The 25,717-nt window shown below is 52.9% G+C and overlaps 13 protein-coding genes across 13 annotated transcripts; 3 read left to right on the forward strand and 10 right to left on the reverse strand.

Moving 5' to 3' along the window:
• Positions 1–980: 980 nt before the first annotated feature.
• M409DRAFT_58696 (uncharacterized protein) lies at positions 981–1,316 on the forward strand (the record flags this gene model as incomplete). Its single annotated transcript, XM_033813980.1, has 1 exon — positions 981–1,316. One exon carries the CDS (start codon positions 981–983, stop codon positions 1,314–1,316), a length of 336 nt encoding a protein of 111 aa, XP_033662808.1.
• A 464-nt stretch (positions 1,317–1,780) lies between these two features.
• On the forward strand, positions 1,781–2,534 carry M409DRAFT_69445 (uncharacterized protein; the record flags this gene model as incomplete). The annotated part of the gene is made up of 3 exons (XM_033818297.1): positions 1,781–1,894; positions 1,948–2,211; positions 2,286–2,534. The coding sequence occupies 3 exons, from the start codon at positions 1,781–1,783 to the stop codon at positions 2,532–2,534; spliced, it is 627 nt and encodes a 208-aa protein (XP_033662809.1).
• A 93-nt stretch (positions 2,535–2,627) lies between these two features.
• On the reverse strand, positions 2,628–3,217 carry M409DRAFT_58697 (uncharacterized protein; the record flags this gene model as incomplete). Its single annotated transcript, XM_033813981.1, has 2 exons — positions 2,628–2,869; positions 3,037–3,217. The coding sequence occupies 2 exons, from the start codon at positions 3,215–3,217 to the stop codon at positions 2,628–2,630; spliced, it is 423 nt and encodes a 140-aa protein (XP_033662810.1).
• Positions 3,218–3,529: 312 nt separating this feature from the next.
• On the forward strand, positions 3,530–5,311 carry M409DRAFT_27648 (uncharacterized protein; the record flags this gene model as incomplete). Its single annotated transcript, XM_033808657.1, has 5 exons — positions 3,530–3,886; positions 3,940–4,188; positions 4,254–4,752; positions 4,809–5,054; positions 5,112–5,311. 5 exons carry the CDS (start codon positions 3,530–3,532, stop codon positions 5,309–5,311), a joined length of 1,551 nt encoding a protein of 516 aa, XP_033662811.1.
• A 172-nt stretch (positions 5,312–5,483) lies between these two features.
• Positions 5,484–6,564, reverse strand: M409DRAFT_27649 (uncharacterized protein; the record flags this gene model as incomplete). The annotated part of the gene is made up of 2 exons (XM_033808658.1): positions 5,484–5,802; positions 5,852–6,564. 2 exons carry the CDS (start codon positions 6,562–6,564, stop codon positions 5,484–5,486), a joined length of 1,032 nt encoding a protein of 343 aa, XP_033662812.1.
• A 330-nt stretch (positions 6,565–6,894) lies between these two features.
• M409DRAFT_69447 (uncharacterized protein) lies at positions 6,895–8,704 on the reverse strand (the record flags this gene model as incomplete). Its single annotated transcript, XM_033818298.1, has 3 exons — positions 6,895–8,474; positions 8,539–8,561; positions 8,643–8,704. 3 exons carry the CDS (start codon positions 8,702–8,704, stop codon positions 6,895–6,897), a joined length of 1,665 nt encoding a protein of 554 aa, XP_033662813.1.
• Positions 8,705–9,595: 891 nt separating this feature from the next.
• Positions 9,596–10,849, reverse strand: M409DRAFT_69448 (uncharacterized protein; the record flags this gene model as incomplete). The annotated part of the gene is made up of 2 exons (XM_033818299.1): positions 9,596–9,628; positions 9,689–10,849. 2 exons carry the CDS (start codon positions 10,847–10,849, stop codon positions 9,596–9,598), a joined length of 1,194 nt encoding a protein of 397 aa, XP_033662814.1.
• Positions 10,850–15,525: 4,676 nt separating this feature from the next.
• On the reverse strand, positions 15,526–16,377 carry M409DRAFT_69449 (uncharacterized protein; the record flags this gene model as incomplete). Its single annotated transcript, XM_033818300.1, has 1 exon — positions 15,526–16,377. One exon carries the CDS (start codon positions 16,375–16,377, stop codon positions 15,526–15,528), a length of 852 nt encoding a protein of 283 aa, XP_033662815.1.
• A 565-nt stretch (positions 16,378–16,942) lies between these two features.
• Positions 16,943–17,254, reverse strand: M409DRAFT_27653 (uncharacterized protein; the record flags this gene model as incomplete). Its single annotated transcript, XM_033808659.1, has 1 exon — positions 16,943–17,254. One exon carries the CDS (start codon positions 17,252–17,254, stop codon positions 16,943–16,945), a length of 312 nt encoding a protein of 103 aa, XP_033662816.1.
• A 283-nt stretch (positions 17,255–17,537) lies between these two features.
• M409DRAFT_27654 (uncharacterized protein) lies at positions 17,538–19,532 on the reverse strand (the record flags this gene model as incomplete). The annotated part of the gene is made up of 1 exon (XM_033808660.1): positions 17,538–19,532. The coding sequence occupies one exon, from the start codon at positions 19,530–19,532 to the stop codon at positions 17,538–17,540; it is 1,995 nt and encodes a 664-aa protein (XP_033662817.1).
• Positions 19,533–19,850: 318 nt separating this feature from the next.
• M409DRAFT_27655 (uncharacterized protein) lies at positions 19,851–21,609 on the reverse strand (the record flags this gene model as incomplete). The annotated part of the gene is made up of 3 exons (XM_033808661.1): positions 19,851–20,589; positions 20,642–21,009; positions 21,061–21,609. 3 exons carry the CDS (start codon positions 21,607–21,609, stop codon positions 19,851–19,853), a joined length of 1,656 nt encoding a protein of 551 aa, XP_033662818.1.
• Positions 21,610–22,130: 521 nt separating this feature from the next.
• M409DRAFT_27656 (uncharacterized protein) lies at positions 22,131–23,590 on the reverse strand (the record flags this gene model as incomplete). Its single annotated transcript, XM_033808662.1, has 3 exons — positions 22,131–22,794; positions 22,849–22,970; positions 23,021–23,590. The coding sequence occupies 3 exons, from the start codon at positions 23,588–23,590 to the stop codon at positions 22,131–22,133; spliced, it is 1,356 nt and encodes a 451-aa protein (XP_033662819.1).
• A 985-nt stretch (positions 23,591–24,575) lies between these two features.
• Positions 24,576–25,334, reverse strand: M409DRAFT_27657 (uncharacterized protein; the record flags this gene model as incomplete). Its single annotated transcript, XM_033808663.1, has 1 exon — positions 24,576–25,334. The coding sequence occupies one exon, from the start codon at positions 25,332–25,334 to the stop codon at positions 24,576–24,578; it is 759 nt and encodes a 252-aa protein (XP_033662820.1).
• Positions 25,335–25,717: the final 383 nt, after the last annotated feature.

The following is a 25,717-nucleotide window of genomic DNA, read 5'->3' on the forward strand; positions in this document are numbered from 1 at the left end:
CGTTGAGACTACCCTTAATGCCACTGTACCAAAAATGGGCGGTAAACCTGTCAGCGAAGGCATCGGAGAACACCAGGCCCAATGACTCTCGAGGCTGCACTTCGAAATGATACATGAAAACGAAGAATAGATGCCTTACATCATCCTGAGAGTGAGGCCGAGATCGAACAGGCGGTATGTCGTCAACGAACATGCGAATTGTGAGAGCCCGGATGTAACATGTTATACTTCAGGCTTTGGTCCTTCACCATAGTTCGAGGGCGCCGATACAACCTTCAGCGATTAGCGACGCGTTCGCTTTGTGTTTTGCTACTAGTACCGCACTGAAGTCCACACCACAAGACTATTGTACAACCCGGCTGCACATCCATCAACTTCGAACTTCGTCCTGTCGCCAATGCCAATCAATTGCTTCTCCGCTGATTCTGGTTATGTCAAGGTTCATATTCAATGAGGCTGACGGCTGCTGACATGGAGCTGGTGGATGCTTGCCCTGGTCCGGACGTATGCCTGTCTTCTTCGCCGACACGTCTCATGCCTCATGGGATGTTCTTTGCCGATATGAAGACATGCAAGACCTTTTATCATCGAATGGCATTCTCACTTGATGCAGCTGGCCGTACCGTCGGAAAAGCGACACCCGGAATGGCTTGCAATTCACCGAAACGGAACAAAACGAGCCTCAGCCTCGTCTACTACGATCCTCCTCGATGAATCAACTTCACGCTCGAGACGTCGACGCTTTCAAGTCTTGACTGTTACCAAAGCGCATGATCTGACGGGCTGGATAGGACAGCCAGCCACGAGTCGCATCACTTGACTCTGAAGAACGAGTGGACATTATGAGAAGCTGTTCACTTCCGACTTGTGCTTCCGAAGCGCTCTGAAGACGATGTTGCCCTCTTAGCCTCTCAATCACAGAGTCTCTCAGCTGACGAGGAACAGCTAGGAATCGGAATCAAAATTGAAATTTGTTCACGATGTCTCCGCAGGAGTTCAGCGAGGCCTTCACACTCTCGTATGTCGTGCACGGCCGATTGACCGCGACGCCACGATGCGCAAACATACGAGTCGTAACATCCGATGAGATGGGCTGCAACGATTACTCCCTTGGACCTGAATTTACCGGATCGACGCCACCGGGGAAGCCATCGTTACGCATCCCTTCCGTCATCTGGCGGCCACACCCTGCAGGCTGGAGAATCCCGCATCCGCTTTCGCGACGACTTGCCATTTCACAGCGGTGTCGAAAGTGCGAGTTGTTCTCACCGATTGCATGGCGAGGAGTTTCTTCGAAAGAAGACGACAAACCATGAGACCCGGGAAGCAAAGTCTAGAGCATTGATGAGTGCTCGCAGATGACTGATATTCGTTCGTTCTTGGGTCTCGACTTACGGCCCGGCGGAGAAGGATCCCGGCCCGGCGGGAGCGGTTGAACAGCCGAAGTGAATTGCCAGCCACCTGCCTGTTTCGGTCAACGCATGCAATCTTTCTGCAAGGGTTACACAGAAATTATGTGCCTATCCAGCCAGTGAGCTGGCCTGACTCGTGCACGGAGTCTTTCTGATCGCCGGGTGAAGGCAATTGCTTCGTGGCGAATGGCTCGGAATGAATTTCGAATAATTTCGAAGCACTCACAGGAGCTCAAGGTCCGATGCACACTCAAGGGGTGAAAGCCCTTAGGAGGATTTGCGATCGATCGGAGGCGTTTTATATACTTCAGAGTCACTGTGCCCGCCCCATGATCTTGGCATCAACCACATCCTCCCAAGTAATCATAATGGCACCCATGGCACATCCCTTGGCGCAATCGGATTCTAAGGCCAGGTTCATGAACCGGCTTGGACTAGAGGAAGCTAACAAGATGCATAGATATTTGTACTCACTAATGAAGGTTGGTAAGACACATCAATGAATGGTCTGATTCGTAGCCTGATTTTATTTCAGACTGAAGCCGCTGAAGGATGGTCGAGAATGACGAGCAACCGCGAAGCTCTTGCCCCGGCCTTCAAGGACAACCCTGCAGTGGAGCCACCTTACACATTCAGCCAGCTTGATGAAGCCGCTGTCAACAGCGAAATTGTCTATATCTACCATTATGCACGGCCAGAGACAAAGATCATGTACGGACTCGGCCACGACCGAGACGGCAATTACGAAGACAACTGGATAATTCGGTGGCTGTTGTGGCACGTGTTCCGCTACCGCGATGTATGTAAAGAACGTTGCACAAAACCTCTGCTCTCATACTGCAAGGATGCTGACCTTTCGCCCTCCGCTGTTAGGATCGAAACAGCGGGTCTAGTCGAAAGCGCGGCCAGTCGGCGGGCACTGACGTGGCGGTGGATGATGACAATGTCTCTGATGATGTGCCGGAGTCTATCAATGAGGCGTCTGGAGTAGCCGCGGCCTTGGTCGCATCTCAAGGGCCCGCTCGGATGGAAGCCACTACCTCGACTGCAAATACGCCAACGTCAGATCATGCCAGCACCTCACGGTTTTGGGATCCAGTCAGGGAAGACTTCAAACGCTGAAGTGGATCGCTTAGCACCATGCAGATGCGTACCAGGAGCTTTTTGGTTGGTAGCAGAATGGGGTGCCGGCACGGCTTCTTTGCCTTGCCTTCACTACGCGTGTGCAAGATGCGACAGCTGCTCCAGAGACGTTCGGCTGCCGTGGCTGCGCAGCGCATAACCTAGTACTGGATTTGCTACGGCCTCATATGGCCTGTTCTGCCGCCTGTGAACAACACCACGGGCATCTAAACGAGGTCCTCCCGCGAGGGCTAGCACAACAGGGCGAGACCTTCTGTTGCGGTCAAAGCCAGACACAAGTCTCCCACCATGCACACGGCATTGTGCATCTCGGCCTGGCGACGATCGAGTGCATTGGCAGGCACAGGGGATTCCATGTGGACGTCACCCCCGCGAAGCTGCAGCGACTACCTAGTACCGCCCGCAGTCCTAAATTATGCATAAGTTGCGGCTCCATCATCTCAGAAGGCTCTGTTCAGGCACGGTTGTTGCATTCACTCACCATTTATGCACTGTTGATCGGAAAGTAGAGTACCCGAGCCATTGCCGCGCCCGATTCTGCATAACTTGCACAACTCGAAACATGTGATCCTAGCAGCTTGCCCTGTCGACGTCGAAAGTCTATACGATATTGGCCACAGTACCGCTTGACATTTTGAGACGGCCACAGGACTACTCGACATTTCGCGGCCTCTTGCCCAAAACGGCCCGCAAAGCAAACATGTCTTTCCCGGCCAATGTCTGCATTATTCGCTCACCGTGCTTGTTCGATGTATTTGTGCATCGAAGCAGTCCATCTTCCCCACTCGCACTCTTGCGCCATCCTCGTTGGGAAAAGGACTACCCCAGGGCGACTTGCCAGGGTCAATCGGCAGCACACAGCTTTGATGGGTATTAAAGACAATTCCCAACTTCTCACCTTCGTTGGCAACGACCTACTTCTCGCAAACAACTGAGCCTCTCCTATCATGGATCACGTACCTCCATCAGCCGATATGGCTCTTCCTCGCCCTACAACCATACCAGTATCTTTACTTGGTCTCGTCGTTCTCGTCACTCTGGCAACAATCTACTCCCTTCTGACTCGGCAACGACCTTATGCCGGATTTCCAGTGACTACTCTTGGAGAGAAAGGGATCAAAGCCTGGTTACTTCCCCATATGTCCTGGATGTTCCGCCCCCTCGAGATCAGAGCAAAAGGAAGAGAGCTCAGCTCCGGTTCAAACATCTACCAGATAGCGACTGGTGCTGGATACAGGATCGTGCTTCCGAGGAAGTTTGCAGATGAACTGCGCAACCACAAAGACTTGGACTTCAGCACATCTGCCGCTAGGGACTTTCACGTTACCCAGGTATATTGGTCGAATGGACTGTGGGTCGGGGACATGCACTAATATCTTGCTAGCCTGGCTTTGACAGCATGAGAGAAGGACTCCGTCCGGATGGGCTCATGGTCGATGTGGTACGGGTCAAGCTTACCCAAAGCTTGGGTCTAGTCACGCAAGACGTCGTCGAAGAAAGTAAATTCAGCATTGATGAGTGGTTCGGCGACCACAAGGAGTGGAGTACTTTCGAAATCAAGCAGGCGCTACTCGACATCGTGGCGAGAGTGTCAACGCGCGTCTTTGCAGGAACTGACCTCGCTCGAAATAAGGTGAGAGGCCTTGCTGGGCAATCTGGACAGCGCGACCAGATGGCTGATGTGAAACTTTTACAAAGGAATACATCCACATCGCAAAGGAGAACACCGTGTCGCTGTTTACAGGCGCAGCAACCTTACACCAAATTCCTGCGCTCTTGCGGCCAATCGCAGTCTGGTTCATACCCCATTGCAGAAACCTTCGTAAGCAAGTTGCAGATGCTCGACGGCTACTGGCATCACAGGTGCGTAAATCCCAAGAGAGTGCCACTCAAGTCGATCAGAAATCAAGCAAAACGGCAGATGCTTTCAGGTGGATGATGGACATCGCCAAAGGCCGCCCCATCAACTTCGTCGCCGGACAGCTGATGCTTAGCATGGCCGCCATTCACACAACAACTGAGATGACCACAAGGGCCATGATGCAATGCTGCCAAGCTCCAGAAATCGTTGATGAATTGCGTAAGGAGATTATCCGGGTCTTGAAGGAGGACGGCTGGGCCAAAACTGCACTCTACAAGATGAAGCTGCTCGACTCATTCCTGAGTGAAGTTTCCAGGTGCTACCCCATGGGTATTGGTGAGTCGTCCCATCTGCAGAACTAGAGTCACAGCCTAACTAATCTATGATCGCAGGCGGCATGGGTCGGTACACCAAACGTGAAATAGAGTTATCCGACGGCACGATTCTGCCTGGAGGCAGCCTCGTAATGGTCGAAAACGATGGGCCCGGGGACGCGGAAGCATTCCCAGAGCCGGAGAAGTTCGATGCGTACAGATTCCTCAAGATGCGCGAGCGACCAGGTGAAGAGACCCGTCACCAGTTCGTCACCACCACACCGAGCAACATGTTATTCGGTCATGGCCAGCATGCATGTCCAGGTTCGTCCCATCCATTCAGATATCTTCAAGGCTTCACAGAACTAATACATCTTCAAGGACGATTCTTCGCGAGCAATGAGATCAAGATCTTGTTCTGTTTCTTACTGCTCCAGTATGACTGGCGATACGAGCCGGGGTACGTTCCGCCTAAGAATGTCTACTCCGAGATGCAGATAACTGTGCCGCCGAATGTTCAGGTGCAATGTCGCAGACGGCAGCCGGAGATTGACTTGATGGACCCGAAGGAGGTGAAGTAAGTCGTTGCATTACAAAGGCGTGAAAATCATCGAATTGACTACAACGAGGATACGTGTGTTGTTTGGAGTACTGGTAGAGTGAAATAGAGGCGCTGCATGAGGATCTGGCGTCAAAGAGCAATGCAACCACGAGCCTGGTGCTCGACTCCGCCAAAATGACACCCACCCTTCCTTAAACCTCCAATGCTGCCCAGTCGCTAGATGAATCCGTTGTAGAACGACTCATCATATCACGAGTCTTCTCGTTCGGTGCCCGATAAGGCAACAAACCGGCAACACTGTCCCTCCCCCGACCGGCCTTGCTGTAGCAGCACATCTTCCTCAAAACCGATTGCGTCTGCCGCGCCATCGCCGGGAGACAAGCACAAATGATGCCCAAGTTGTTCTCGACGATCGACCACATGATGAGTTCGATCGAATACCAAGTTCGATCGCGCATCAGGGCGGCGGGCACGATGAATTGCATACGAAAAATCGCCGTAATGCAGACGCTAAACCTTGTCAGTCCGGTGATCTTCCATGCATATCAGCACAACTTACAAGATCCCAATTCCAAAAAGCCCACAAAGCGCTGCCATACGTGCTCTCCCCATCTGAAGCCCGTCGATGTACGGCGGAATCCCAAAGATCGACGGCATCGGTAATACAGTCACAATGAAGTATGTGATGATATTGAAGTTCGCCCGAGCCTTCCAGTACGCATCGATATCGAAGCACTTCGCGGGAATAGACTGCCACGCGGACGCAATAGGATCGCATTGAAAGATGGAGGCGAAGATCGAAGCGAACGTGAAGACCGCAATGGCTCCCACAAGACACCGGCAGATCATTCTGAATCGTTTCTTGTTGTCGGTGTTGAAAATGCGGATGTACCAGACCAGGACGGCGATTTTGAAGAGACCCATACACATCTGGTAGATGATCTGGTCGGCGAAGTAGATCTGCAGCGTCTTTTCGATCAAGATCTCGCCGTCGCCGAAAGGCAGTTTCTCTGGTGGGTATGTGTGGAGGTCGTGCTCGTGCTTTCCCAGGCCCCACGAACATCCTCTGATCATGAGGACGGTTCCGGGGAAGGCCAGGGTGGCAGCAGCGATGAGAAGGTAGTCATCGGTCCAGAGTCTGCCGGTTTGGATTCTGCCGCAGACGCATCTGGCGAGGACGAAAAGAGGCGTGAGTATGGCGAAGATGATCGATGGTATGGCGATCCGGTTGGAGATGTCTTGCAGTGGCGCATAGCTCGTGAGAATTCCCATGGTGAAGATAGGAATCTAGTTCTCTTATTTTATGATGACAATAGACCGTCTGACGATTGTAGTCGAGAGAAGAGAAGTCGAGAAATAAAGATGGCGCAGCCGTTGTAAGACCACATGGTCTCCAGTATTGCCACGCATGTGAGACTTCAAAAATGAGCCAATACGTCTTTTATGTGATGGCACGTGATGCATCCTCGCATTCTTGACTCGTGCACAAGCAAAAGTGAGCGAGGAAGTGAAGTCGAAGCTGCCAAGCCCCTAGCCGTAAAATCCACTTCACTCAAGCCCCTTATCACATGCTCACGCTCAATGTTGCTAGCACGTGCCACGTCACTTCTCGACTGTCCTCAACCAGTCTTGCACCAACCCTCTATAATGTTTGAGAGTATACGGCGTCATAAGATCCCTGAAATTATTGCCCTTCCTCTTCGCCTCGAGACCCAAATCCCCGAGGAGGATATCGACGTACGGTATACTGTCGAAGACCAGATCAGGGAACTTTTCACCTGCCCCGCCTGCGATTTTCGGTCGACGCAGCTCTTGGTATTCCGACTGGAGGATCGTATCATGTAAGATTTGCTTGTGATCCAAGGCCGAACCGCGCATGTGCGGTAGTCTGTCCTTGAAAAAAGCAGTGATCCAAAGAGCCTGCGCTTGTGCAAGGACAACGGTTTGAAGTGAGAAATCGATACCGACGAAAGCGAGGTTCCTGGCTCCTAGCAGTCGCTCGCTGCTCGGAACCACATAGCGGTAGAGTCGATACGGAGTCGTTCTTTCTTTCGAGGATGGTTTCTCCCCCGCCACAGTGTCCTGTACCACCCGAGAAGTGTTGCGCAGATATGGGCGCTTGTCCAGAATCCAGTTCTGTGCCTCCCGCGCGAGCAAAGACTCTGATTCTAGTTCACTCTGCGGAATACCCAGCAACTCCCTGGCTTCGGAGGGCAGGAAATCAATCGGCGGTAATGCGCTCCAGCCAGTGCAGCAGACCAAGGCATCAACGTTCTCTACAAGCCTGTCTGTCAGTTTTACACTGTTTCCGGAAAGAGAAGCCACATCCGCATGATGTATCCGTATATTCCCACTCTTCGCAAGTTCAAACCAGTCACTCGGGTAATTGAGAGTGCTTAGTGAGTTGCCCATCCAATACGTAGACGCCCAAGGTTCTAGTTTCTCAGTTCCGATGTGTTCGCGGTAGCCGTTGATTCGACATATGTGTCGCCCAAGTAGTTTCCAGAAAGCGTTGGTGATCGCCAACCCCAGCGTGGATTGATGTAAGAAGTCTCTGACTTTGCTCCAGATCGTCCCTTTCTCGGCGAATGGCCACGGGTCGAAAAGAGTAAACATCCGAATCATGGTAAGCCTTGGTAAAGACGTTTGCCATCCAAACCACTTTAATCTCCTCGGCCAGACCCAACTTGGCCCACCTCCTGAAGGCCTCATTACCATGTGTGCTTTTCCTCCACGTCGAGCAACGCTGTAGCATACATCCCACGCTGACTTGTTCCCGCCAATTACCACCACATTTTGGCATTTCGAAAGATCATCGGCGCGAGGTTTCAATTCTTTCGAATGTATTCGCAGACCTTGGAATGAGTCCTGTCCTTGGAATGTCGGCATATACGGCTCGGATGTGAGGCCAGTAGCGATAACCAGCTTTCGCGCAAGCAGACTGCTCTGCGAACCCGGAGACAACGTGGAAGAGCAGGAGAGTTGCCACAAGTTGTCATCTCGTAGAGTCGCAGTTTCAACTTTGGTCTGTAGGAGCAAGAAACGTTCGAGGTCAAAGTACTGGACAGCCTCGCAGAAGTATCTATGGACTCCTTCACCCGGAATGTGTGCCCTTTGCCGACTGCCAACCAGAGAAGGGTCCATTGGAAAGTCGCTGAACTCGTACGATCCCAAAATATTGTCTTCAAGGAACAAACATCGTCAGCAATCTCCGAACCCCATCATCATTAGCTTCAGATTCCTCACTCGTGTTCAACCCAGGATACACCCTTTCCTTAGCCCAACATCACCCTACAGAGTCCGCGGTGTCAATGATGCGTATCGTGGCAGCTGGATGCGCTTCGTGGTACGTCTTCGCCATTGCAACGCCATTCCAACCACAGCCGACAACGACTAGATCGACCGCATCCATCGTAGCCGTTGTGTGGGATTCGAGTCGTGTTCCAGAAACTACCACCCGGCCTTATCAAGACCATTCCCATGAAACAGCGAGCGAGCCTCCTCTTCTCATATGTCTTCCACGTCTTTCCCAAAAAGCACAATCTCCGTCAGCCTTCAAGGCTAAGCGAAGCTCAGTGGCTTACTCTCTCCGGAACCCTCTGTTATTACGCGACAACTGCTGTTTCGAGATAGATGTACCTGAGACCAGGAAGCTGACCTGACGAAGCGGGGGAGTCAGCAGCTCAGACGAAGCTGGATACGAATCGCGGCACTTATCGAAGTCGCATAATGCTTAGCCATTCGGTGCGGTTACACAAGGAACGCCATTGTCAGATGTTTGTTCCGACTTCACCGCTGGATAGGGCTTCAGGAAGTGAGTGTTAGGGTCCGAGTCGATTAACATGGTGGGCTGCCTTCGTGCTGGATCCGGATAATGATGTCGATATTGGCTACGCTTCTTCCTCCTGAAAGCCGGCTCTCTTTTCCAAGACTCACTCAGCATTTGGTGACGCCTGGGCATATCAAGCAGGTGTTCGCCAAATTGCCTTGTTGAAGCGCAGAAGATCAACTTCGGCTCCTCCTCGTAACTTCTCGTCTACCCCTGCCCATCCCTTGACGAGCTTATTTGGACATCACTCCATATCAACTTGCTTAACACCGAAACCTTTAGACTGCATAAGAATATCTTTATGAAGTATAGCAAAGTATGTACAATGCATATTCTAGTTGTCCCGCAACTTCATCGCATGCCAAGTCATGCCGCGCATCCAAGCATTCCTCATGAATCGTCATCATTCGTCATCATTCACTTCAAAATCGTTCCTTCAATGCAACGCTATGCTTTTTGATTCGATCCAATCATCTACGCACCGTTGCCGTTGTAGGCGAGGTAGTTCTGAGGACGTTGTTAGCACAATGACACTCGAATGTTTGGACTTAAAGATTGGGTACTTACCGGGCTGCCAGAGCCAGGGTTCACAATCGTGTTCTTCGTCGAAAGCGACTGAATGCGGGAGCAGAGAGCAGCGGGGGAGCGGGTGCCCTCAAGAGCCAGCAGGTAAGCGGCAAGACCAGCAATGTGAGGAGTGGCCATCGAGGTGCCGGAGATGGTATTGGTAGCAGTGGAGCTGCCAATCCAAGTAGACTGAATGTTGACACCTGGGGCGAAGATGTCGACGATGGAGCCGAAGTTAGAGAAGCTGGCACGGTTGTCATTGATATCGGTGGCACCGACGGTGCAGGCAGATCGCTCAGAGGCTGGGGAGTAGTTGGAGGCATCCTTGCCATCGTTGCCAGCAGCGACGGCAACGAACATGCCGGCAGCGGTGGCCTGAGCAACGGCGTTGTTCGACTGGGGATCATAAGCTCCGCCGAGGGACATGGAGATGACTGAGCGCGAGATGCGGTTGTTCTGCTGGGCGTTGCTGACAGCCCAGTTGATGCCGGCAATCACATCGGAGTTGTATCCAGAGCCATCGCTGCCGAGAACCTTGACACCAATGATGTTGGCGCGCTTGGCAACACCATAAGTGGTAGAGCCAGTAGTACCAGCGCAGTGGGTACCGTGGCCGTTGCCATCAGTAGCACTCTCGCCCTCGACGAAGTTGGCACCTGCAGAAGCACGGCCTCCAAAGTCTTGGTGGCCAGTGTAGACTCCAGTATCGACAACGTAGATGTAGCTGCCAGCCCCAGCAGTGTTGTCGTAGATGTAGTTGTTGGCACCACGAGCGCGGTGAGAGATACGAGCAAGACCCCAAGTCGTTGGGCTCTGCTGAACGAGAGCGCGAGCGTCGATCTCAGCCGCTGGGACAGGGGCGCTGGCGTAGACCTTTCGGTCTGGCTCGACGGACTTGATGGCACCGATCGTCTCAAGGATGTCTAGGACACCATCGTCGCCGTCGAAGGAGAAGCCCTTGAACGAGCCAATCTCGTACTGATGCTTGGCCTCGATTCCAGCAAGGGTCTGGATAGTCGACAGAGCGCTGGCAAGAGGAGAGTCCTCGTTGATCTGGGCAATCCATTTGCCGGGCACAGTGTTCTCATCCTGGCGACGGTTGATCTGAGGAGCGGCAAGAACTGCTGGCACAGCCAGGAGGAAGTTGAAGAACGACTTCATGTTGAGAAGTGAAGATGCTGAATGCTAGGCTGGAGAAGTGGATGCTGGAGCTGGATGCAGATCGTAGTCTTGAAGGCGGGAGAGATGATGGTTTATATAGACGACGACGACCTCCTTCGAGACACCATGGGCACATTATCGCCATGCTGCAACCGAGGCGTTCGCCTTCTTGCCATCTGCGACAAAGGAAGGCGTGGCCGCTGACAGAATCTCGCGTGCTGGCTCGCTTGTTGGGCGTGGTGGGAAGAGATATGCAATCACCAGCCAGTTGCTACCTTGCGGAGGTGTAGCTCGAAAGCATATTGTCTCTGTAAACTGGTAAAGTTCACGGCTGTAGGATCTCCTTCCCTTTGCGGAAGGCATGGCATGCAGCGAAGGGCCAGGGCAGTGTTCTGTTGCAGCAATGCTGGCGTGCATCTTGGAGCTCTTGGAGCGGACATGGTCGAAATCGCGGCGTGTGGTTGGAGGAGAGAGGGTGGTCTGTGGTAGGATGCATGATCTCCTGCCGAACGGTCAGGATGAACACCTGCATGCCCGTCGTCGGGGTCTGCCCCAAATCTGCTGCGTTCAATGTTCGCCTGACCAGCTCCCGCGCGCTTGGCTGCAGGTCGATCCCTCCCGCTTTCCGTAGGAGAATAAAGATGCCCAGCTTTCAAGGCTGGGCACTTTCGACATAAACGGTTTTAGCTGCCGTACCAAGAAATATTACCACCGTTGACGGCCACAAGCACAAATTTCACCTGCCACTTGCGGTCCAGTTGCTCTGCGGTCCAAGCCTTGCCAACAAAGAGCTTGTCGCAGTAGGGTTGTAACGTCGTGACTCTGTGGCTTTGGCATACTTTGTTCTCCAAGATAGGTGTATTTCGCGGTCGGCGTGCACAAAGACGAATGGCTGCAGATGGCGGTTGAAGAATCGGTGGTAATGCCAACTGTGGCGAGCTGGAGTGCGTTGTCGATCCTTTCGCCAGCCCACTGGTCGTGGAAGTTCGGTAGCATCTGATAGTCAGTTGGTCGATTGATCGTCTGCAGACAGACAATGTCTTGTGCATACCCAAGTTTACCGCTCCGATCCATGTCTGCCGCTCGGTCTTGACACATTGTTCCTGCAGCCTTCAAGCTCACAGCTTGCTTGCCACAAAAGCCGGCAGCATCTCAATTTGATACGAGGCGTTCGAGGCGGGTAACACAGCAGCAATTGGTGATTCCACGCGAGAACCTCCAACGTCGACGTCGTCAACGGCTGGATCGATGACAACCACGATCGAAGTGTTTGAAAGAGCCTCAAGTCGGCCCCCACGCCTTTCACGTGCGAGCGACTCTGCAAGGTTCAGGCTGTCGAAACTGTCCACGAGGACCTCGATAACGCATGAACCCTACAGGAGTCCGTCGCAGCTGCTAGGATAAAAGTGGCAGGTTCGAACAATCACGCTCATGACTAGGCAGGTTGTAGCCCATCCGCGCTAACGCTGAAGGCTGTCACCTCCTCCTAGCTCAATCGCAATCAATTCGCCGACATGAAGCACGCTATGCACGCTTTTGTCAATTGCGCCGTCCAATCGACGAGCAAGGACCGGGGCAGAAAGTTGAGTCTGCCAATATATTAGCATGCAGCAGCTATCTCTTGCTCTCTCGTGCCAAGAGGTGATATCTATGACACCTACCTCTCTTGCTCAAGTGTCAATCAAGGACCGTGAGTATCCGTGCAGAGTTCCCGGCATATTGTCTCGTTTTCAGGATTGCGCCGGCTTTAAGACGATATTGCATGTTTGCGTGATCTTTGCACTTCCATCCGCCATTACAGTGCCTCGCTCGAGGAAGTAGGTTGGGTTCCCTTGAAGATGCCACCCAGCACTGGACCAGAACAAGCTAAGCGAATGATTTCGTTATCGCGGGAAGGCGGAGGGGTGCACCGCTTTTGAGCAGTTGGCCGAAATCATTCTCGTTTGGCAGACACTACGGATGGCATACGCCATGCTGTGGTGATTCTAAAAGCACCTGCAGACAAAGTGAAGCTGAAAGGCTTCAATGATTTTCTTGTTGGAGGCCATCCATGGGTCGAATCAGAAGCTCAAAACTCTATCGGGAGCCACATTTCCACGTTGAAGTTGAACCACGAATCGATGTCAAACTTCCAGCCATGTTAGCGAAGGGTGTCTCACGAACCGTGGTTACCTGTCACGAGGCAGCACTTACTTCGCCTGGTAGGCCCTGATCGCCGGGATCAGACTCTGGGGCAAACTGTGGCGGTTGATGCGAGGCAGTATTCGAGGGAGGTGCATTGGTGCCGTGTTGCTTCATCGATCCTGCTGTAGCGACCATCGTCCTCGCCAACTGCGCGACTTCCCTCGCGAATGAATTCGACATGACTGATTGTGTAGCAAATTCCAGTCTGGCAAAGTGACCGGCCACAACATCGAGCAGAGACAGGTCACTCTGAGTGGACTCCCGATCGGGATATTGCAGGACGTAGGTGAACAGATCGATGCAAGCGGTAATCGGCACTGACAAGGCGTACCTGAAAATCGTTAGCACTGTTGTATTGCAGAGCCATGAAACCTCTCACCAATGTTGGCATTGTGCGCTCAAGTGCATGTTCGCACAAGCCAAAATCACACCGCGGGACGTGGATGCTGCGATCTCTGTTGAGTACAAGACCTGGCATTGATACGGCCCACTTTCAGCTTGACTTGGACAGACCAACCGAAGCCACGGCCGTGAGATGGCAGAGTGTAGAGCGAAGACCAGCTCGGAGTACATTAGTCGAATACGTGAAGTCTGCTCTATAGTCAGTCCGTTCACTCGTGGCGCGATGCTAGACGACTGTTTCAGATTGACAACGTCTCTCAATGAATCTGCAAAGGCTTGGAGCTCTTCGTCCAGATCTCTCACACGACCGAGCGCAACCTCGGGGTGCTGCCCCATGGCAGTTGCACTGGAGAGCTCTTTACCAATGCGGGAGAGCAGCTTGGCCATTTTCACCATCGTTGTGCAGTACAATACATTGGCAGTATTGGAAGTGGGAGAGGAAGTCGGAATGGGACAACTGACTTCATCATCATCCACGGCCTATTGCTTGTCAGCGGGTACCTTTCGACAGAAAGCTCAACGAACAGATGGTCGACCTGAACGGACTGATATGTGCTTGTCCAGGCAATAAATGGCCCAGAAGATCCAACTGCGATGGGATGATTCGTCTGGATGCAGCTTCCATGAGGGGCAAGGCTGGCGGTGTAGTCCCTTAGCGAAAGCCAGACGGACAGCACAAGCAACAAGCATGTGTTGCAGAGAAGGCCCTCCAAGAGTCTCGGTGAAGCAAGCCTATGTAGCTTTAGCCAGACTTGCAAAGATTTTGCATCAGGATGCATACAGACCATTATGATCAGGGCTTGCAAACCCACGATTGAAGTGCGAAAGTACAAAAGGTCAGTGTGGACAGCAAGAGCATTGTAAAACCATCCTTGGGACTCCTCGTTGGCTTCTCGAAAAGTCGCAGTCTTCGACAGGGAGATCCGACAACCATAAGCGAAGACAACATTTCGTAGAGCATACCAAGCCGGGTCGTATTCAATTGAGTGGGTACCCTGAAAGTGTTTTCGCAGCATCCTCTCGAATCGAGCACGATCGACGACGCCAAAAGCACCCTCCGGGGCTTCGGTAAAGTAGGCAGCTGTATACCTCCAAGCATCTTCAGGAGCTGGGTCGAGCTTGCGCTCGAGTGGGATCGACTGTGATGATCTCAAACGAGTGGTGATATTCCGCAGCAAGCGAGCCGCAACCGGCTGGAACGAATCATTTCGTAACTGACTCGAGATCCACGACATAGCAGGAGCGGAGCAAACAGACAGAAAGGTTCGAGGGCCTACGTATTCCAGGTTGCTGGTGTCTGCCGAGAAAACGCTGCCGTCTTCTCGGGCTGGAGAGGCTCGCTCGGGTGCAAGATGCAGCGAGACCAGAGAAGAATCTGGAATTGTACTTGACGCAGGCGGCCCTCCAGGCTTACGAACATTCGTTTGAGATGTCGGATTGTGCACTTCTCTCGAAATATTTGTGGAATCACCAGTGGAAGTGGCGATTTCCGAAGGCCGAGCTGATTTCTCGTCTAGCAAGGCCTCGATGCGTGATAAGCGTTGAGTGAGGGGATCTTCTTCTTCAGTAGGATACAGTCGCCGTTTCGACTTCTTATCGGACAAGAAGCATTTCTCACCACGGTCCAGGCAGTTAGTACATGGAAGCTCGCCGTTGCCTGTATAAAGTCAGAAAGAACGGGCCTGTCTGTCCACAGATGAGGCTCACATTTCACCTTCCTCTCCCTACACAAGTCGCAAGCCACAATACGCTTCCGCTTGGATGCCATAACGTGTTGAAAGTGTTGTGAGAGAGGTGAGGTGAACAGAACGCTCGCCGGAGCGCCGAAAAACGCCGAACTGGATATTATCTCAGGCCACAGACCATCTATACTCAATAGGCTTAGATCAAATATCGCGATGTCTGAAATAAACTCAAATTCTCAACGCCTTCGCTTCAGCTCCTGATGAGAGTCTCAGCCGCACAACGATGTCTATACCTCCGCGATACTACAACTGGCATCTCTCGCGCTGGCTTGAAAATGGTGGGCCAATATTGGGCAGGCTATTCGAAGCTATTGGACACTTATGCCACATTCCTCACGCCGGCATTCACTGCCACAGGCGGACAAGATACATCGCTATGGCCGCGAACCCAAGCACCACCGCTATGTTCCGTAAGGAGTTCATCAGCGCTTTCACAATGAAAACATCTATGCCCGCCTTGGTGGTGTGCGCCTCGTTGCGGTGCGGGAACGGCACATTCGGCACCGGTTTGTCCAAAAACTTGCAGAGTGGCTCCCACCCTTGACCCAGCTCAAATTCGAGCATCCTCTCCTTAGGCACCGTATCTCGCACACGCTCATAGTGTCTCCGATACGATGCTCGAGCGTTGGCTTTGGCTGTCTGGAACTCCATTGAGCCGCACAGTGCCTCCATCCATCGCATTCCGCAGCCTGCGATTCTGGCATAGTACCATGGATCCGTGTATTGGAGTACGTATCGACTGAAGGGGTTGAGGATTCCTTCCAGCAGGACTGAGATGCTTGCGACCCATTTCTCGACGTCCCGTTCCACCAGGATGATCTTCGCGCTTGGATAGTACTCCATGAGTTCTTCCCAGAACAGGATCGAGGGAGCATCTGTCGTGGCGCTGACGTGTCCCAGCAACTGATCGAATTCTTCCTTTCCATATTTTTGGCCCACGCCCTTGAACTTGGCACTTATGGCGTCTTTCCACATTTCGCCATCTCGACAATTGCGGAATATCGAAGAAAAGTGGTAGGTCGGATAGCCGAGGATAGTCAACGCTTCTTGCATGCTCTGCGTGCCTGTTCGTGGCAGACCGAAGCAGAGTACTTCCATTGGAACTTGACGAGTGCATTTTCGACGGTCGATGTTCTGGTCTGGTTCCTTGACAGACGCCCAAACGCCCATGCGCCGATAGTCTTCTGCCGTGGCCATATCGAGGGAGTGTCGCCGTCGAATTGCAACAGACTGTGGATGGGACGAGCTGAGCCATTTATATTCCTGCATCAAGCCTCCTTTTCAGCTGGCACTTCCCGTTCTCGATATATTTGCGCTCGGCGTTTCGCGCACAGCGCTGTTGCATAACATACGAGCTTGCACTAAGCTCGCATTGCGTTCAGCCGCAGCCAACGTGTATCTCTGAACGCCGAACCTTTTTGGATAACGCTGCAAGGTTCTTGACAGAAGTCGCTTGGACGGGCGACTTGGTCCTATTCAAATCATTAAGCCAAAGCGAGAGGTCATTGTGATCCCTTGTCCCAAACCCTCAATGTGGCAACTGTCAACCTCGAAATCATGTTCTGTGCCGGCTTGAGTCGATCGCGAGGATAATGTGTCTGGTAGGAACTCCAGCTTTAAGGCCATTAACAGCTTATGAGCATTAGATGCGAACGTCTCCCCAGGCTCCGCAAGTTCTTCATCATCGCACCGGTTCCCATCCTGGAGCAGCAAACGCATATCACACCTCAGAACAAACGACCATGCACGACCTCTTCCACAATCAGCACTCCCCAGACTCCTCCTTCCCTTCCTCCCCCCTCCCAGCCCTCCTCTCCTTCTGCCTCTCCGCAACCTTCCTCGGCTTCTTCGCACTAGTCGGCCCGTCCGCATGTCGATTCTTCCACATCCCTCCATACCGATAATGAGGAAACTCCTTCTCAAAGCCGCGAGCATCTTCCTCGCCACCGGAGACGCTTCGCCAGCAGGCGCCGGGGCAGACGAAGTGCCATTTACCTGTTGAGTCGGTTTGGCAGCGCACGAGGATGTCGCGGGGGGTGGTGCAGAGGGTGCAGGGTTTGCTGTTGGGAGACATTTGTGGCGGGTGGTGGGGAAGGTGTGAAATGGTAGAGGTGGTTGGAAGAAGTGGGAAGGAATGGGATATGTGGGAGGTGGGATCGATGATGTCAATGAGGTTGGTTTCGGGCCCGGAAAAGACCCCTTTTTCGATCTTCTATCAACGAGAATCTACATGACGAAGTCTGTACTCTAGCAAAGTCTTCGCACCTCACGGTGATGGACCTTTCTACGGAAACATCATCCAAGGGTCAAAGCAGGTTCGATTGGAACATTTCCACATCTCCCACCAAAAGCCGCAATCACTCCATCTCAGTCGTCCCAAACAACCTCGCCCCCGTATCCGTCCCACCCTTGCCCGTGAACTTATTCTCCGAAGTCCTCAACGAAAAGAGCGTAACACCACCACACCCCGCCAGCTTGCCCGGCAAATTCTTCACAGCATCCTCCTGAGTCACACCACTCAACGCCACAATCCTAACACTCGGACGCAGCTCCCGGACACGCTTGATGAACTCGACAAGGGAGTCGCCTGAGTTGACCACGCCGTCTACGAGAATGGCGTTCGCCATGCCTCGAAGATGCTTCTTCTCGATGTCTGCGGGTTGTTTTGCGTGCAGGAATGCTGCGAGGAGGAAGATGTCGCTGACTCCGAAGGCCATGGGTTCGCCGCGGCGCATGAGAGGGATGAGGAGGGTTATCTTTTCGTGGAAGAGGCGGTAGCCGTCTGCTGATTTGCCTGGTTGAACATGCTGCGTCTGGTATTGTTGCAGTCCCAGGTATTCGGAGAGATATTCGGTGGCGAGGTAGCGGCCGACGTTGCGATGGGCTTCTCTGAGGGCTGGGCCGTGGACCGCGGCGTCTCGGTTCGGTGTCATGAGGAGTTTGGCGGCGGTTTTGCCGGTTGCTTCAACATGCTCAAAGGTGCCGAATAGGGCATTGGTGACGCTCAAGTCCTCGAGTCGAATGTGTGGCAGCTTTTCTCCGTCTAGCCTTGCAGATACCGTGGGCGGCAACAAGATCTGTCGTGCCTGAAGACAGTCTTTAGCGATAGCTCTCTTCACCTCAACCTCCATGGACTTGCTGCGGCTCTTCTCATCTCCAGTGACTACAATAGCCTCATCCGCCTGCAGCAGCATTGGCAAGTCGATCACACTGTCGCCCAAAGCAAGAACGTAGAGGCCATTCTCTTTCAGAACCCGTGCAATCATGGCTTTGATCTTGGGCGTGACGACGTAGTCTTTCTCTCGTCCACCACCGATGGCCCTGACGACATGAGACAATTCAGCCTGCTCCAAGACACGCTCCCAGATGATACGAAGGCCAGACGTCACGACGAGCGCCCTGACCGATTGTGAGCCAGCGACTTGTTGCAGTAGATACACAAATTCCGGGTGCATCTTGACACGCCGGACGACCTTCTCACACTCCCCGATGAAGTGAGCATCGCTGCCCTCCTTCTCATACTCCATGGCAGCTTCGCGGAATCCCGTGAAAGTGTAGCCGTGGGTGTTGAAGATACCTGGCAGAGGATCTTTGCGTGGGCCTGGGCCTATGATTTGTTTCTGGAGTAGAGCGCCAGTGTCGTGCGGTGCCAGAGTTTTGTCGCCGTCGATGAGCAGGACTGCGTCCAGTGCAGGAGACAGGGGCTCGAGAGCAGCTTTCAGTGTGGCCGCCACTCTGTCACGGTTGGACTTCTCATCGTGATTCCTGCCGTCTATCAACTGCTTCACTTCGTCTAACGTCGAGTTCATCCCTTGCGTCACAGTCTTGAACATGACATCCTTGCTGTTGTCAGCGCAGTGCTTCTTCAACTGACTGATCTCCTCGTCCCTCCAGTAGTCCAGTTGATCGGCGGGCTTGAGTCCTCGGTCAGGTCGACTCTCATCCTGCTCAACAAATCCCGCCAATTTCTCGCCATCAACAGCCAAATAGATGACATGCGTGAAGACCTTCGCATCCGAATCCGTCCACACTTCAGCGTAGTCTCGGGCAACATCATTCCAGAACGAGAAATTACCGGCAACGACGGCATTTTTGTTCTGCTCCAGACACTCATCTCTGATCTTCTCGGTGGCTCCACGGCGGATGCTGTCCTTTTCGTGCTCGCCGAGCCGTTTGAAAGCATCTAGACCTCCCTCGACGAGTTTGGCGATGACTGCTGAGCCTTCGATGATCAGGAAATTGCTGTAGCTGGGATCGGCTCGAAGGTTGTCCAGAATCGTGGACTTTCCGGAGCCTGGTAAGCCGTACAAGCCGATGATCGTGGGCTCCTGCTCGACGACAAGTTGAGCCATGTGTTGTAGCTAGGGCACGCGTGTTTCCTGACGGATGACCAAGTGACTTGTAGGCTGAACTGTTCACCTTATAAGTAATCATCGTGTGGCCTTGCCTCTGTCTTCGTTTGCTCGTGAATCGCTTGTCATTTCCCTCATCTCTTGGTGCGAGAAAGCTCCAGCGTCGTGTCTTTCGGAAACGAATCACAAAGGATTATGTTTGCAAAGATAGGCCATGTTGACAGAAGTGAGACAAAACTGGAAACGACAGGTACGTTCAAAGAATATGGGCAAGCATCATGCAATCGTGGTAGCAACTGACAAACACATACCACACATTCATCTCCGTGACCCCTTCTGCTCGGCTGAAGCATCTCCTAACTTTGAGAACCTAGCTGGTATAGGCGTTGTCGGCGAGAAAGGCCTACGACCCGGTGGCGTAGCACTACCAGTACGATCATAGTACCAGAACCCCGGCGACGATGAGCTCTCTCGGATTGAGGTGCTGCTCCTTGGGGGAGGAAATATCGTAAAGGTTTGCTCTGGGTGCTTCACTGGGGTATTCGGCGGTTGCGCGTCGTCGATGGGTATTTCGCCAGCAGGGCCATGAGTTTGGTGGTGAGTAAACTGCACACCCGACATGCCCAGCTGCTCCGAATCGACACGATGAATCGAGTCCTGTTGCGAAGACCCCATCGATCGAACGGTATATCCAGACTCAGCAGCCTTCAAGCCATCATGTCCAGCATCCATCTCATACTTCGGCGGCGAAGACTCTCTCCGTCCCGTCCACCTCATCTCCGTGTCCACGGTCTCCGTATGCTTTGACGATGTGCCGAAATTCGTGACGACCGACCAGAGGTTCCTTGCGATTGCTCGCCAGTATCGACGGATGAGGCCGGCGGCAGCGGGCACGCAGCAGCAGACCATGGTGCAGTAGACTTCGATGAGACTCCAGAGACCGACGAAGGAGTAGGCGTAAGTGATATTGGTGACGTTGGCAGTTTGGTAGATGTAGAACATGCGGACGATGCTGCAGATTGTGACGAGGAAGCCAAGCATGAATGTTGTTAGGACGCTGTAGACTGTCAGCCTCCTCGACCTTTTTCAACAACAGTGTTCAGTCTTACCCAATCTTCTCGCCCAAGTTGATATTCAACTTGATCAACCTCGGAACTGGCAGCAACAAGACAACAAAGTCGAACACAATGTTGATTGCACCAAGAGAGTATCCCTGCGCCGTCCGATTGGCGCACTTCACGTCTTTTCCCGTGTGCAAGTTCCAAGCGCCCTCGATAGGAGTACAAGCGAATAAAGAGGTGAGCACGAACACCACCATTGTTATAATCAACAAGCCTGCCGTCACCCAGCAAGCCAGTCGAAATCTTGACCCATTCTCCAAGATATCTACACTCCAGATGCGCAGATATAGCAGGACGAGGGATACTTTCGTCAAGCAGGTCACGATAGCATATAGCGGCTCGCCGGCGTATGCCCACTACAGATCCACGTTAGCTTGGTCCTTGACGCAAGAGAAAGAGCGGCTTACGATGAAGAAGCTCTGCAGCTGGTCCGCACTCAGAAGCCAGAGGTCTGTACCAGATCCATACTTCGCAGCATAATGAGCCGTCACCGTCATACCCGTTGCGGCGGGAAAGCAGAGCAGCAGACACCAGTCATCCCATCCGTAGCCAACACCGTTCAGGGCCGGGAGACGATATAGCATGCGCGCCAACAGGAACACCACAACCACCGCGAAAAGCCCATATGCCGTAGCCTCAGTCGGTGGTGCATTTGTGTGCGGTTTCAAGTCGCAGACTTGCGCTTGTAATCTGATCCCGGCCAGTTCGTCATCGATGTTGGTGCAGGTAGATGAGATGCAGAATGTCATCGCATCCTTGAGAGGCCCCTTGGTATCGCAGAAACACTCTGCGCTGCTGCAATTGAACTTTGGGAGAAGCTCTGTCACGCATTGTAGGAGACATGGTGGCAGGTCGAGAAGGACTGTCGAATTGAGCGATGATGTTTGGCCTTCATCGAGGTTCAGAGCCGTGATAATTGTTGCAAGTGTGGTGAGAAGTAAAATCGTAATCCTCATGGCGTCGTTGTCGCCAAGGCATGGAGCGTAGGAAACAATTGCGAGTAGCACTGCGTCGAGAGTTGGGCAGCCCTCTGCTATACATTGTCGTGCGACGAGAATGAGTTTTGCGTCTTGCGAGTGGAGGTCAATATAGGCGGAACGTTATATCAGATCAGGTTTCCTGCATAATGCCTGACTCGTGAAATTGGTCGGTTGTTGCTGAATCGTGCATGGGTGCTTCTACGTGGTAGTTGTGCAGCACGGTCGTACAGAAGAAAAATGTGAGAAGTGACATGACGTGGCATGCATTGTTGGCTTCGTGTTGCGACATCATGTCGGGGCCTCGATTCTGGTAGCGAGCGGGATGTGAGTCGCGGTGGTTTCCAAGACGTGTCCGATCAGACTCTCAATGGATGATACTAAGTCTGTACACGTTCCTTGGGCGTGTAGGGTTATGGTTGCAGCATCAGGAAGTGAGGCAAAAATTCCGTGCAATGTTTCTGGCAATCGTCAAGTTGTCGTTATGGCCGCAAGTATCTTCAAGACGGTGAGCCTCCCGTCAAGTCGACAATCGTTGAGTTCCAAGCTTGACCGGGCCACGCGAAACCGCCCAGCACTGCCATCCAGTCGTCCACGGTCACGCAATTTAGAGATTGAGCCAGCTTCCGCGCGAATCGTCGGGTAAACTCAAGCTGAGAGTAGGTTTGCGCAAATCGCGACGCAATGGTCGTAGCCCAAAGAGCCGCTTTCCTGTCTTCCTCCGTGGCTGCAGGGTCACTCGCCAGGCCAGCCTCGTCCACGGAGGTCAGGACTTGCGCGAGTTCATCGATCATGTCGTCCGTCAACGCGCCGCCCATGAGGAATCGTCGAAGGTAGAAGAAGACGTAGAACAAGGCCGCGATGCACATGGCTCGGTTGAGCATGACAGATAGATCTTGATTGTTCAGTGTCCGATCTCGTAGCTGATGTCGCAGGCGTCCGAGCTGACATTCCAGGACGGATCTCTGGTTGCTGAACTGCCGGAATCGGGCCTGGTCGACGCCTCGAGTGGATTCGAGCTCGAGTCGTATCCGGGTCAAATCCCTACACTTTGCCAGTAGCGTGGAGAGCTCGTGGGAAGTATCGACGGCCGGCGCTCTGGGCACCTCGAGAATAGCAGACCAATGACTCATATTCTGAAAGGCGTAGAAAGCTCCAAGTTGCCTATCCTAAACGTCAGCCTTTCGTGAGCAATCCAACGGGCTGAGCTGCGCATACCACAACAAACCCATCGGTATGGGAGAGTCATCGCTGATGCTTTCTCGCCCACCGCGCATTGATACCATCCTGTCCAGAGCATGCATGTGGGTTTGCATCTCGCTGGAGCTGCCCGTGATGATCTGGTACTTGTCAGGCAAAATTTCCAGTATGGTGAAAGTTTGACACATACAGTATTTGCAACAAGCATGAGCACCGTGCCAATAGCCTCGTCGCCCACGCCGTTCGCCAGAGACTCATTCAAAAGGTGAATCGTCTGGCTTTGGAAGTGCAATGCTCTGGGCGAGAGCTGCTGGCCTTGCACATCATCGAGGAAGGCCGCAGCGTGGCTACAAGTCGCAGCCAACATCATTGGAGATGTTACGGACTTGCGAAGCCATTGTGTCGACCACGATGTCCCGGGCTGGTGAGCATCGTCTGGGAGAAGCATTGGTCCTATCCTGTGTTGGAAGTACAACAGTAGGTCCTCGTGCTCGTGGAAATCCGGTGGAAGTACTTTGAAAGGATCGATGGTGCTTGCGTCTATGTAGGCACTCCGATCCAAGATCACAGTCTGCGCGGGTTCCTCATCCGGCTCTTCTTTCTGGACGACTGCTTGGCCGGTCTCCCTCTCGTACGCCTCCACGTTACGAAGTCGTTGCTGGCGTCGAAACGATCGCATCGCCTGGACATGGACCTGCCGCTTGTAGTCCGGATTTTTCTCGCCCGGCGTGACATTGACAAAGTCGAAGTTCTTCTTCATGTTGGCAGAGTGCGGCAAACGCCAACGGTGAATGATGATGGCCATGTCTTGGCAGTGTTCGATGTCTTATACAGACCAGAGCCACGCAGGACGCAGGACGCATGTCGTATGTCTTCAAGTTGCCCATCGTACGACTGACGCAACGTTTTCGCTGACTTTGCACAGGACCAGTTCTGCGCCAGCTTACCAAACAGCTGAAGGGGCAATGTCACCGGACGCCGGTGCCCATTTGAAGCCAAGATCTTGCATGTTGAAGGCAGATATTGACTCCAAATGTTCCTCCAGGATTCGGAAAAGGTGGTGCCTGGGTGGTTATTGCATTTAGGGATGTAGACCCGGTTCGAAAGCAGTGCCTTCCTCGCACGGTGGACCAGGAACCCTAACTGCAATCCGGTCCTTGTGGAGACATGCAGCATTTCCTTGCCCTAACCCAAAAATAATGCACTAACAACTCTATTGTGATCCCTCGAAGTTTTGCTTCGGGAATAACTCGTCGATGTATGTCTATTGTGTACACTGCCACCGTGGTGCGTCATGATATGTGACGTGTGATCCAGAGGCTTGTGATACGCCAGGTAATGGTCTCTGTGCAATTTACAAGAGGGTGTTTGTCGCGACAAGGCACAAGCTTTTGTACATCACATGTCGGGAAGGAAGCCGAAAATACCGAAAATGACGGCCAGACTTTTGGACATTGAGGAGCCTGAGGCATTCATTATCCCCATTCCTCTAGTTGAACACAAAAGATCGATTCAACTCCTTTGCTTTAACGATATACCCATAGCCTGTCGACTTCACTGCAAACCACAAGCACTACTCGCAGTCGCCAACCGCTTCGATCAAGACTCATCACTGGTGCGTCTCCTTGTGCCTCTTAAGAGCATCTTTTCTTGAGAACCCCTTCCTGTGGTACTTGCAACTGTTGTGTGGGCATTTGAGAGGCTTTTGGTCGGTATGCATTGATTGCTCGTGTCGTCGAACATCTTTAGGAAACTTGAACGCCATGCCACATGTCGGACAAAAGTGTCTTTTGTCGACGGCGTAGGTGCGCGAAGTTGAAGTCGTTAGCATTGCGAAGCGTTGCAGGTCGCTGTGTAACGAACTTTAGGGAGGAGTTGGTACTGCTCCGAGGTAGCTCTAAGTCATTTTGCCGTGACCAGATGTCGTGTAGATCGACTTTGTCGTCCCCAGTCTCGTTGAAAATCGGCAGTGTAGGATCATTGGAGGGTGTAAAGCCGGTTTGATTGTCCAGTTCAGCGGGCCAAGCAGGGAATACGTCAGTTTCAAGATCCCAGGGCAGGATCCATGTTTGCTGGAGTGGAAAGCCTTGGTCTTCCGGCGCATTGGGCCGAGTTGAGTGGCCACCAGTGGAGGGACCGGCAATCTCATCTTGAGCAACGACAGGGCTGTTAAGCCTGTTATAGAAGGTCAGGTCGGCAGTGGTTGTTTGGTCGTCACCATCCAAAATAGGAGGGTACGCTGGCCCACTCGAGCCCAAGTCTTGTTCAAAGGCTGCGAGACTGTCGGATGTATCGGTACTTTGGTCGACAACGAAGTCGAGAAGGTCTTCCCAGTCAGGAGCAGGGAAGGAATTTGAGAGCAAGTGAGTGCCTGAGGCATGAAGCTGCGAGGAATGGCTGAGGCTCTGCTGTGAAGAGGTGCTACTGGCGGCCTCAGCTGGCTCGGGCGGCGAAAGGGTGACTGGGGCCGTGCCAACGCCGGCTTGCCGATGGTCAACTTCCATGACAACACCACAACAATGTTTCTGTGCAGAACAGAGCAGAAATGAGCAGATTGAAAGCCAGAGACGTCGTTTTCAGCTCCAGCGGCCTCAATTTCGTGGCTATGGCGCAGATTCTCTCCTGGCCGTGTTGTTCATGTGGAAGATGAGGCGGTCACGTGATAAAGTAAATGCCAATTGGCTGGCCGGGAGTATCCGTTGCTGCACCTGTTCCGCCCAACTTTGTTGATCTCGAAGCCCACCAAAGGTGCCGACTCGTGTGGTGAATGGCCCATGTTTTAAGATCACGTGAAATGCGGGTTTTCCAAGTGAAAGCAAGTCGACGGGCAAGTTCGAACCATAAGCCACTCTCATGCTGGAGACCATGGCAGTGGGATCCTAGGCCG

This window comes from Zasmidium cellare, assembly GCF_010093935.1.
Source record: "Zasmidium cellare ATCC 36951 unplaced genomic scaffold M409scaffold_38, whole genome shotgun sequence".
NCBI lineage: Eukaryota > Fungi > Ascomycota > Dothideomycetes > Mycosphaerellales > Mycosphaerellaceae > Zasmidium > Zasmidium cellare.